The 12,470-nt window shown below is 48.5% G+C and overlaps 1 protein-coding gene across 7 annotated transcripts in view; it reads left to right on the top strand.

Moving 5' to 3' along the window:
- Positions 1 to 12,470, top strand: part of Mcc (MCC regulator of WNT signaling pathway) — a 292,443-nt gene that overhangs the window by 264,850 nt on the left and 15,123 nt on the right. For all 7 annotated transcript variants that reach the window (XM_038330393.1, XM_038330388.1, XM_038330391.1 and 4 more), the window contains 2 exons: positions 7,886 to 8,120; positions 11,401 to 11,607. In XM_038330393.1, the coding sequence (XP_038186321.1) occupies positions 7,886 to 8,120; positions 11,401 to 11,607 (442 nt within the window). The remainder of the gene's footprint in view (positions 1 to 7,885; positions 8,121 to 11,400; positions 11,608 to 12,470) is intronic.

The raw sequence follows: 12,470 nt of genomic DNA, 5'->3' as shown, positions 1-12,470 counted from the left end.
GATGTGCAGTCAGCCAGCCTGTCCATCAGTGCTACCCAAGGGCTCAGGAAAGAATGCTCAGGTCAGGTCCCCCGAGGGGGCTGACAGCTCCAGAGGACAGGAGGGTTAATGGCTTTAGGAAGGAGCAGCAGAGGGTTAGTTACCCAGCAAAAAGGATCTGTATGATATCACCTCTCAGCTGATGCCCTTGGCGGGACCCCAGCATGAAAGAAAAAAGAAAACATCTCACGTTTGAAAATTACAGCTACAGATCCATTGGAAAGCCCGGTTGTCTTAATGGATGGAGTAGCCGGGCAATGCTGATTGAATCCATAGCTTTAGCAACACATAACACGCAGAGAGGCAAATAGACTAGATTGCCAGTGAGTAGAGCTAGGCCTTAGCAAGCAGCCTAGCCTATGTGCCAAGCACTGTGTTTTCTGCTCATTCTGTGGAAGTGTGCTCATGGATACAAATCCACGAAAGCACAGAAAAGCCATAGCAAGTGTGCCCTCCTAGAAAATGGAATGGAGGCTCTTTCATTTCAGTATAAAATGGGCACAGGCATGTGCAATCGGTGAAGGGTGATTTAGTCTTGCTGTGAAGCTGCTTCCTGCCTTGGGTACATAGGATGCTGGCTGGCCAGCATGCTATCTGGGGTATGATGCCCAAATTGCAGTGGAGGCCTGTAGAGGACCAGAAGGACCTGGCCTGCACCGTCTATACTAGCCCCAGTTAAGATAAAGTTACATGGGGAAGAATGGATTAGAGCAGTGGCAAACTGTCTGATGTAATGGCCTGGAATCTAGTTAGACCAGGTCTCTGCAACCCTCAGTAGCAAGCTTCAAGGAATGAGAGTCACACAGGACTGGTTGTTATAGTGCCATATTTTAGAAAAAGAGAGGCTCTTCTGCCCAGGAATCGGGAGAGAGTGTTCTAAGTGCGGGAGATTGATGCTTGCTAGTGTTAGTGAGCGCCAGTACCCATCTGAAACACAGTGATCGAGTCCTAGTCTCCTTCCTTCTTCTGGTCATGTAACTACAGTAGCTACATGAAGTGCTTCCTGTACTTTTCTCCTCCTGCTTAAGCCCTAGCTTTAGGAACCAGTTGAAGCCATTCACCCATTTTAAAAGACAACAGTTAACACCCTAACATTACAAAATGCACAGTACACAATCTCGTAGTTTCCATCCTAGAATCCCCACCGGGACACTGGGTAATACTTTGGGATAGAATTCCATAATATCACTGGTGCTTGATAAATTATGATTTGGGGCTGCAAAGGATAGAAATACGTAAAACAGCTTAAGAGGGGTGCTGATTGAAAGGCTAGCATGAGAAAAATGCCAACTAAAGGCACAGGGCTGCCATACTTCCGGGTGACAGGTCCTGCAGGTGAGCAGCCACACATGAGGCTCTGCATCCCACCTTTGTGGTTCTGTGCTGGCTGACATTTTCCTCTTGCTGCAGCAGCCTTTCTAGATGGCAGAAAATTGGCTTCAGCCTGTATTTATATCCATGGCTAACTGGTTTGTTAGTGCCATAAGAAAAGCCCTTCTGGGGGCGGGGCCATCTGGTTCTTTTGGTGACCAGGATGGGTCATTTCGGAGTCAGAGATGCCACCTAGTGCAGAGGAACAGAAGAAATGGCATTTGGTGTCTAGAGCTAATTTGAATGGTGTGTTGGACAGCAGAACAGGTAGAGGCAGGGGTTTGTGGGTAGGCAGAGGGTAAGAGTATATTTTTGATTGGGGGGGGGGTGTTGAGACGGTTTCTCTGTAGCTTTGGAGCCTGTCTTGGAACTAGCTCTTATAGACCAGTCTGGTCCCGAACTCAGAGATCCGCTTGCCTCCGCCTCCCGAGTGCTGGGATTAAAGGTGTGAGCCACTTCTGCCCAGCTTTGTTTTTGTTTTTGAGTCTGGCAGTCATGTACCTCTCCTGAACTGTGGCCAGCAGCTTGAGCAGTGAGTTTGTGGTAGGACGTTCTGGCAATTAGCTGTTGCAGACTAAGGTAACTTGATTGGTGCTGTATCAGAACAGCACCGAAAGAAACCCCCCAGGATAGAAATTCTTCCATACTGTCCCTTTAGACAGAAAAGCCAGAGAACCCTAACTTAGAACTCTTTGAATTTTGTGGCTCTTGTCTGGCTCCTTAGAAAACTAGAGCTAAACGCAGGCTAATGTGCTGAGCATGCCCGGGCTCTTCATCTGCAGATTTGCCTTCCATCCTGCTCTCAGAGCACCTCCAGCCTCCAGAAAGTGATTTATTCCCCCTGACAGCTGAGCTCATCCTGCATTCCAAGCGGGGAGAGGTAATGGATGACTTAGCCCTCGCCGAGCGGCCCACAGCAGCCCCCGGGAGGCCGGAGGAAGGGCCAGTGGCTTCTCCTTCTTTACCATTATCATAATCAAATTGGGCTGTGGAACATTAAGGGCATGAAGCAGAGTTGTAATTACCTTCGCCTGATCTGCTCCCTGCTGGTGTCCTGGAAGGGAGGAAAGAGAGCTAGGCTGTCCTGGCGTGGGCCGTGGTGCTTGCCTTGAAATTCAGCTTTCTCGGAGGAAGAGCAGTGCAAGCTCTTAGCTCCCAATAGGGTAGGATGTGTGGACCGGGATATTCTGTACTTTTTTATTCTTCATGTATAGCAAAGACAGTAGAAACCAAAACTGTCCTTTTTGGCCAGTGACCAACCATAAGCCTCAGGAGATGACGAAACTGGATACTCTCTGCCTACTAATATTCTTCCAGATCTCTGAGGCCATGGAGAACCAACTTCTTGTCTTTTCCTCCTCTATTGCAGCTTTTCTGCATGGTGGCAGGTGTCTGACCTCCAGGGGACACTGAGGCTGGTGGTGGGTATCTTCACGCTGCTGCCAGCCAGCAGAGTGTCTCTTGTCCTTGTTCCTCACCCAGAATGCACACTGGGTAGGTACCACCTTCCCTCACTCTGGGAGGTGGGAGCCACCAGTGTTCCTGTTGACTGCAGCCAGAATAAGTTAGGCAATTCCCTCTGGGCCGTAAGGCTAGGGCGTGCCAAAAGAAGGCTGTGCAGGTGTGACTGGCTTCAGAGACCTGCCAGCAATTGTGAGCATCCACCTGAGGGGCTCAGTACACAGCAGCCCCACCCCTAGGAAAATGTGAGGCCAGCCCAGTTGGTTGTCTGCTGAGTTTCCATTTGTTGCCATTCTGGTGGCAGGCACAGCATGGAGTCTGTCTTAAGGAACAGAGTGTTGTCATCCCTTCCACTCTCAGAAGTCTTGGCACTGTGGGTGTTGGGCGAAGGGAGTGCCACCCTAAAACAAGCCTCGTGAGACTGCCACTACCTCAGAGAGTGTCTGAGGGCTGGTGGGGCAGATCAGCCCCACAGGATAGAAATTCTTCCATACTGTCCCTTTAGACAGAAAAGCCAGAGAACCCTAACTTTGAACTCTTTGAATTTTGCAGTTCCTATTTGGAAATAAAAGTTAGCAAGGTTGTGTTAGCTATCAATATCATAGTTCCAAAACAAGCAGTCTGGAGATAAGACGCCCAAGTGTCACATGGGTGGCTGGCACATGGATGTTGATGATTCTCAGTATTTGATTTGATAATTTTTTTTTTTTTTTTTTGGTTTTTTCGAGACAGGGTTTCTCTGTAGCTTTGGAGCCTGTCCTGGAACTAGCTCTTGTAGACCAGGCTGGTCTCGAACTCACAGAGATCCGCCTGCCTCTGCCTCCCGAGTGCTGGGATTAAAGGCATGCGCCACCACCGCCCGGCGATAACTTTTTAATGAAAGGACTGGCTTGTACTCCCCCTCCCCCAGTTAAGGTGGTGTAGTGGGGAGAGATTTCATTGCTGACGCTGAGGCTGCCTCCCAGCTGCCTGGCAGAGAGAGGCCCTGTTGTTTCTCTTGCCTCATTGTGTGTAAAGCCTGGGATCCAGGGAGCAGTCTCCACGCTCCACCCTGTGGAATGCCTGGTGAACAATGCTGCCTCCCGAGCTGACTTGAATTCTGTTGCCCTTCACCTGGGGAACCCTCACCTTCTGTCCCTTTGCCACTGCTGAGTGCCAGGAGGTGCGCCCTACCTGCAGGGGTCAATATGTGTGGCATGTTTACCGCTGAACTGTTTGCAGACAGGCAAGTGGCGTATTCTGCAGGACTTGCTCTACCATACCCCATATTGCAGGTCTGCCTGGCCCTGCCCTGATTCCTTCCACAGCATGCATGGTTGTTAGAGGTTCTTAGGGATTGCCAGAGGTTGTTAGGGGCAGCGCTGAGGCTTCTGCCTGGGAGGTGGCATTACTTCCTTCTCATTCTTTCTAAAACACAGCACACAGTGATCCCTATTCTTATCTTTCCCCCACTCTTTCTGCTCTCATTTACTCCAAGCTTCTGCCATCTCCCCCACGATTGTTGGAGTGGTCCCTCCGGGAACCTCGGGTGCCTTTTCCTTGCCCACTTCATCTTTCCTCAGCAGACAGGAGAGAGATGGACATGCAAATCTGACCAGGGCTCCTCTCACAAGCACCCAAAGTCACATCCATTCTAACCCTAGAGAAGATAGGGAATGTCTTTATAAACCTTTTGTGTTGTGACACTTGGCTGCAGACCCTCTGGTTGACTCTACATTGGCCGTAACTCCTCCTTGCTGGCCAAGCTTGCTGTTTGCGAGTTCTGTGTGTTCTGCATGCTCAATTCTGATCAGCCTCCCTCCAAATGTCCATGCGGCTCTTGTTCTTGCCTCCTTTAGGTCTAGCGGGTTGTAACATTATCACACAGGCCTTCCCGTTTGCTATTTCAGATAATAAACCCATCCCAACTTTGGATTTCCCAAGCCTCGCATTTCACTTTCTGTCACGGTGCACGTCATGTCAGCTGTCCTATATAATGCCATTTGCTTATCTCTGCTACTAGAACATGAGTCCCATAAAGGTTTTCAGGACCTAGAAAGGTACCCTATGGTAAGCACCCTGATATTTCTGAAATAAATAATAGCTATGTTTATTGAGTGCTTACAATATGCTGATTTAAGTACCTTACATTTCACTTTGTTTAATTGTTATCATAACTTTACAAAGAAAGCATTAATGCTATGTCCCAGTCAGGAAACAAGAATTCTACAGTATGTAAGATGCTTGGGTCCCGAGTGAGTGTGTAACTCCAGTGTGTAAGATGCTTGGGTCCCCAGTGAGTGTGGCACTCCGCCTGAGATTTGTGCAAAGGAAAAGAGCCAATTGGAGATGTCGGTAGATATGACCTATAGAAGCAGCTACATGTGTCCTTTTAAATACAGCAGTACATATGTCCACACATAGACACATGCAGTGAGCTTTAGGAATTTGAATATAGAGGCTGGAGTGTTGGGATGTTCAGAGCCCCAAAGGAAGAACTTTTGTTGAATCCTTTGTCCGGGGTTGTCTAGAGGCAGATTTTTTTTTCCTTTCCAGGCCTTCAATGGACGTATATGTTGACTATACTCCTCTACCAACATAACTGTCTAGCATCTAAAATAGACCCTTGCAGTATCAGCTCAACAGGTGTCTTAAAAGTGCCTGAGTACTGCAGCCCAGCTAGATGGCGTAGCAAACTCCCTACGCAGTACCTGAGAGTGTTCAGTCTGATGGCCAGGCTCGTCTTGTTCATGAAGCAACTGTACCTTATCCAAGGTGCGCAGTTCCTTAGAATGGGCCAGTGAGAAGCCCTGCAGAGACAAACCAAGTAGGGACACCCCCAGGAGCTTCCCATCCTAGAAGTTGTTCTCAGACTTAAGGCCACCCAACCCCCCTAGGTGGCCTCTACCTCGTGTGGGACAGTGGGATGAGCAGCATAGCTCCAGCCCCTACCCTACTCACTCCGGAAGCCTTGTTTCTCTTATATCATCATCTTATTATCTTGTGTAAACTGCCTTTCAGCTCCTAGATTCTAGAAATCTTCCTGCCTCTGTCTCCAGAGTAGCTGAGACTATAAACCTGAGCTACCGCAGTTGGCTTTGGCTTTTTCGACTTAGGTGTTCGAGTGCTGTGCCTGCATGTATGTACGTGCGCTACATGCACGCTTGCGGCCCACAGATGTTAGTTCTGATCCCCTGCCGCCAAAGTTACAGATGGTTGTGAAGCATCGCGTGGGTGCTAGGAATCAAACTCAGGTCCTTTAGGAGAGCAACAAGTGTTCCTCATTCCTGAGCCAACTCGCCAGCTGGCTTTGCCTTTTCAGTGATGTATCATATGCTGAGAACTGCCCTGGCTGTGTTGTAAATAATTTCACCTTCTGAAAGTAAGGGAAGAGTTGAAGGGTACCCTCCAAGGCTTGACCTCCTTAGGGGCAGACATTAGTCACTGTGCTCCGTGACCTCTCAGAACAGGCCAAACCTGCTTTACTATGACGATCAGACACAGACAGAGTGGAAGGGGTTTTCGCATGGGAAGCCGTCTCATCTGAAGGCTATGGCAACTGTGTATGCTGAGCTCATGTGACAGTCACTCTCACAACACACACACACACACAAACACACACACACACAAACACACACACACACACACACACACACACACACACACACACACACACACAGAACAAGCTTACAGGAAGGAAAGGGCGGAGCTGTGGAATGAGATGGCGCTGTAGAAGGCTCTTAACACTACAGCCATCCGAGTCAACCAGGCCCTCACTGTCTCTTCGCTTGAGCTTCCCTATAACAGCAGGCGATGCCACCGATTCAGATTATCTTGTTGAGGGCTGTGTAGACCCTGCTTGCCCTTCTGCCATCAGTCCCAAGCCAGTTGCAGGAGTGATCTCTCGCTAGAAAGGAATAGCGAAAGCAGCGAAACCTGTGGTCTTTCTCCTGAGTCAGTAGGCACAGCAGGCTACAACTATCTCAAGTCTCCCTTTCATGGTGATTTGGTTTCCCAGAAACGGTCTGGGCCACCACCGGTCCATGTTCAGCTGGGAATGCCTTATGTCTGGCATCACGTGCCAAGTCACCATGCGGCATGGGCTGCCAGTGGCCCTCAGAATTAGCCTGAGTCCTTGAGACTGGGCTGTGGCAGTCTGGAGACATCTATTGTCAACATGCTACCATGCTGTACACACTTGCTTTTCTTTTTTTCTTTTCTTTAAAGATTTGTTATTTATTAGGTATACAGTGTTCTGCCTATATGTCTGCCTGCAGGCCAGAAAAGGGCACCAGATCTCCTTACAGATGGCTGTGAGCCACCATGTAGTTGCTGGGAATTGAACTCAGGACCTCTGGAAGAGCAGCCAGTGCTCTTAACCTATGAGCCACCCCACACTTGTTTTCCATTGCATCCTAAGCACCAGGCATTGCCAGCCTACCACATTCCTTCCAGGTCATTCCTTTCCACTTCCACCCCTGCAGGGACTCTATCACTCCCTGGGGTTTCTGTATGTCAGGAGGACACCCAATTTATAGGTCATGGACATAGGTTCTATAGCTCCCATTTTTAAGCCCTGTTCCCCATATCACTTGTATATGTATGTATGTGTGTGTGTATATACACACACACACACACACATACATATACAAAAGTATCTTTCCTCACTCAAGCTATCTCTCTTATCATCACAATTATCTTTAACATTCACATTGTTTGCTCTTTTTTTATGCATTCTGTCATATGATAACTTTACCTTATATCACATTATTATAGGAAACAGTTTTGTATACATGTCTTTACTTCTGGGGAATTAGTATCTTAGGATTCAGTTTTAGGGTCTACATCATGATCTAAAATGTACTTTCAGTATCCCTCCCCCCCTCCCTCCCTCCCTCCCCCTCTCTCTCTCCCCCTCTCTCTCTTTCGCGTGTATGTGTTTCCTTTTTATGGACTGCCCTAAATAAAGTTGCAGAGAGGAGATGAGGTCTCGTGGTGATGACTCTGAAATGTGGGCTTTCTCTCTGCCCCTCAGCACCACCAGCTCTACAGCCAGCAGCTGTGACACGGAGTTCACTAAAGAAGACGAGCAGAGGCTGAAGGATTATATCCAGCAGCTCAAGAACGACAGAGCTGCCGTCAAGCTGACCATGCTGGAGCTGGAGAGCATCCACATCGACCCACTCAGCTATGACGTCAAGCCCAGGGGTGACAGTCAGAGGCTGGACCTGGAGAATGCTGTGCTGATGCAGGAGCTGATGGCCATGAAGGTGTGCCGCAGTTTTTATTTGTTGGGCCCACCTAGAGGGATACCTCACAGGGCCCTGAGAACATGGCAGCAGAGTTCAGTTAGTAATTACCTCTCCGGATGATAGATAGCCAGTCTCTGCGGAGAATGGTGGCTTTCGTTTGTGTAGAAGTCCTGTGGGCTGGACTTTATTGGAAAGGCAGCCTTTATCAGTACATGATGATCCCTGATCTCAAGAGTGGTAAAAGTCCTTACTGGGTCACCCATGCTGGTGGGAGCTGGAACAGGAGATGACCATGGCAAAGCCAGCTTAGACACTGGCAAAAAGCTCTGGTTTCCTGTCACCCTGGGGCATCAGGAGCTCTAAGTCTTTCTAGAACTGGTGCCATCCAATGAGAGTTGGCAGAACAGTTCTGGCCAGTGTCCTACCAAGATCTTGGGCTCTTCACCCATGGGCTGAGCTTCTTGCCAGCATTTCTAGAGAAAGAATCCATTGCCCCTCATTGGCAATTAGTTATGCTGCCATCCCTTTGGCCCAGGACACCCTGCCTCTTAACTGAGCCACAGCAGTGGGGGTGGGGGCACTGATTGGAGCAGCTGGTACAGGTCCTCAGCTCTGGATTGGCTGCCAGGCCCTGGTCATCACCTTTCTAAGATGCTGGTGTTTAAATCAGGGAAGATGCGGGCAGCAGGAAGAGATGTGGGAATCCAGGCATCCCTCCTTGGTACTAACCCCTGTCCTGCTACTTGGCTCTTCTCCATCCAGCCCCTCAGCTCAGAGTGCTCACATTTCTCCAGCTGAGTTCTTAGGACTACCTGTGAGCCTGGCCCTGAGTACATTAGCATAGTGACTGTGTCCCAGTCAGGAGCTTCTTTTGCAGACTCTTGTACCATGTGACACAAGCTATTAACTTGTTCCTCTATTTTGCACTCCAAACATCATGTTTTCTTTTATCCATAGACTAAACATTTCCTTTTTATAGTTCAGCCAACGTGTGTTGTGACAGATTTACTGTTAATCTAGCCAAGGAAAGATGTGTGTGCATGCATGCATGTATGCGTGCGTATGTGAATGCTCTAATATTGCCTTTGCCACTTGAATTAAACCGCGCACACCTTGGACATTTTTTGAAGGTGTAGAAGTGGTGAGCAACTGGGAGAACCCGTACCATGGACCTCAGGACACAGAGCAGCGGTTGTCCGTGTTCGGGCTTGATTTGGAAAACTGACAACCAGCCCCATCTCCTTTTATCTAATGTGTCCAGTAGTGTGCACTGACCCACACATTCCCTAGCCAGTGAATTATGTTGGAATTCACCATTTTGTTTCAGCATAGAAATGCTTTTGAGTAAACCCCACTCCTCTCTGGATGATCTACCTGGTTCTTTTATAATTCCCTCTTCTTTAATCCCAGCACTCAAAAGGGAGAGACAGAAGGATCTCTGTGAGGTCAAGGCCAACCTGGTCTACAACGAGAGCTCTAGAACTTCCAGGACTGTTACACAGAGAAATCTTGTCTCAGAAAACAAACATAGACAAAAAGCATATGCTAACCATGAGTCCCTTAGAGTGGCTCTTTTCCATCTCCTCTGGGGGTGGAATGTACATGTCTTCTTTGGAGAATATGTCTCCGTGGTCTCTGTGGGGTCTCGCAGCCCAGGATTCTGGCTGTCCTGATCCCTTGTGACCTGTGGATTGCGGAGGTCAGGTATTCATTTTTAATATGTTTTGGCATGAGGATTCTTGTGTCATCCATATACAAGCTTGAATTTTGATTTTTCCAAAGAACTTTTCTTTCCTCACTGATAGCCTAAGAGATGACAAGGTGCCTCCCCACAGCCCCAGAAAAGCCGTTTCCTAGTGTTTTATTCAGGCAGTACTTCAAGAGTCTTTGCTCGGGGCTGGAGAGATGGCTCAGTGGTTAAGAGCATTGCCTGCTCTTCCAGAGGTCCTGAGTTCAATTCCCAGCAACCACATGGTGGCTCACAACCATCTGTAATGAGGTCTGGTGCCCACTTCTGGCCTGCAGGCATACACACAGATAGAATACTGTATACATAATGAATAAATAAATATTTTAAAAAAAAAAAGAGTCTTTGCTGACATAGGTGGTATCAACATGGCTGTCTGCTTCAGAGGCCACGGCCAGCTCTTTCATGGATATAATACCACAGATACCAGGAAATCAGAGCAAACTGTTGCCTCAAGCCGCCTTGCGAGTCTCAACTGCAGACTGATACCAGTATTTCTGGTACTCCATAGACAGTCTCCTTTCCTTCCTGTAAGCTTGCTGTGTGTGTGTTCAGAGAGTGACCGTCACATGAGCTCAGCATACACAGTTGCCACAGCCTTCAGATGAGGCTTCCCATGCGGAAACCCTTCCATTCTGGCTATGTCTGATCGTCATAGTAAAATGGGTTCAGCCTGTTCTGAGAGGCCACTGACCACAGTGACTAATGTTGTCTGTACCTAAGGAGGACAAGCCTTGATGGGTACCCCTCAACGCTACCTTACGTACAGAAGATGAAATGGTTTACTTTCTGTGGACTCTATAAACAATGCTATGTGCTCAGGGAAGACTGGTTTTCTGGCTCCTGGTCCAGGCTAGCACTCTCCTATTTTGAATTCACATCTTACTTCAAAGAAAACTACCAGTTAAACATTTTAGATTTTCAGAAGTTACCTCTCTGTGGGTCGGCTCAGCATGCACATGCCCTTCGGTTCAATTCCCAGCACAGAGAAAACAAAAGAACCTTATCTGATAGGTAATTTCCAGTGGGGGACAGCTCCTGCTAATTTCATTTGGCCCCTCTGAAGCAGATGCTATTCTTATTAGCATTCCTTGACCCTCCTGGCTCAGCTGCAGAGTGACAAGTGTGACATGAAATGTGGTGTCATGGGAGTGAAAGGGGAGTGGGAAGGAGCCCAGGCAGGTCTCTTTGGATGGATATTTCCTCCACAACCTTAGCCTTCCATGCCAGAAAACTGACTCTCTCCAAGGCAATGTGTCCATTTGGGGACCTCCAGCATCTTAAAAGGTTTTCCCTTACACCAAAGCAACGTCTGCTTGCCTGTGATTTCTACCCATGTAGAAATTCTAGTCCACAGGATGACAAAGCAGCTGGCTTGTCTACCTGTCAGCCCTTCAAACAGATGTGGGGAGATAGTTCGTCCCTAGCTTTGGGAGTGATATCTGGACTGTCAACCATGGCTTATAGCCAGGTCTTCTATGCGCTCATTTGGCATAGCAGCCAAATGTACCGGGAAAACTTCTCAGTGGCTTTATGTGCTTTGTCCCACAGGAAGAGATGGCTGAGCTGAAGGCACAGCTGTACCTGCTGGAGAAAGAGAAGAAGGCCCTGGAGCTGAAGCTGAGCACCAGGGAAGCCCAGGAGCAGGCCTACCTGGTGCACATCGAGCACCTCAAGTCTGAGGTGGAGGAGCAGAAGGAGCAGAGGATGCGTTCTCTGAGCTCCACAAGCAGCAGCGGCAAAGAGAAGCCTGGCAAGGTAGGGCCAGGATGGCGTGCGGGTACCCTGAGTGTGGGCATTGCCTTCTGCCTTTACCTTAAACCACCTCTCGTGCTGTTGCCTCAGTTTCCTTGTTTACACAGGCACCAGAGGTTATAAGATATTTGTAAAGAAACCAAATCCCCATTAAAAAGCAACAGCTCACATTTTATCAAAGTTTGGGCATTTTTGCACATCACTGTCTCATCAGAGAAGTGGCTTGTGCAATGGTCTCGCCCGGCTTCTAGCTGTGCCCCACGACAGCCATCGCTGGGTTGAGGTGCTGGCACTTCCATGTTGTCATCTGTGCGTTATCTCCCTTAAATGTCAGAGCAAGGAGTGCCAGTCTGCATTTACATGAGGAAAATAAGATTCCAGAGGTGAGAGGCCCTGCTACTGTAAACAACGGCACAGGGCTTAATTACACCCTGCTAACGGGCCACTTCCTGCCTTCTCCACCAACTAGCTCTCAGTGCCTTAGGAAGCAGGAAGGGTAGGTGTGAGGGAAGCCTTGGATTAACCTATGTATGAACAGAGACCGGGCTTCAAGTAAAAATATTCACAGACTCTCGTATTCACAGCAGCCCCTCTCCCGCGCCCCAGGGGTCTTTGCGAGAATCCAAGATCATCCTGTTATTTTGTATTTCCCTTCGACAGCTGCACTGGAAAGAAAGAAACCAAAATGGTTCAGACCTTAACAGATTCTATCCGCCTGTTCAGCACATCCATTCAATATTCCTAATATCAAACTTCCCCTTACCACCAGTGTGCGCAGATGCAGGACTTGCAGGCATATGCTGACTGGCTGGCCATGGAAACAGTTTCTCACAGTGCAGTCATAGGTACTGCAGGGTGTCTCCAGC

This window comes from Arvicola amphibius, chromosome 5 (genome assembly GCF_903992535.2).
Source record: "Arvicola amphibius chromosome 5, mArvAmp1.2, whole genome shotgun sequence".
NCBI lineage: Eukaryota > Metazoa > Chordata > Mammalia > Rodentia > Cricetidae > Arvicola > Arvicola amphibius.
Note: the sequence above shows the minus strand (reverse complement) of the source record. Positions and strands in the feature narration are given on the sequence as shown.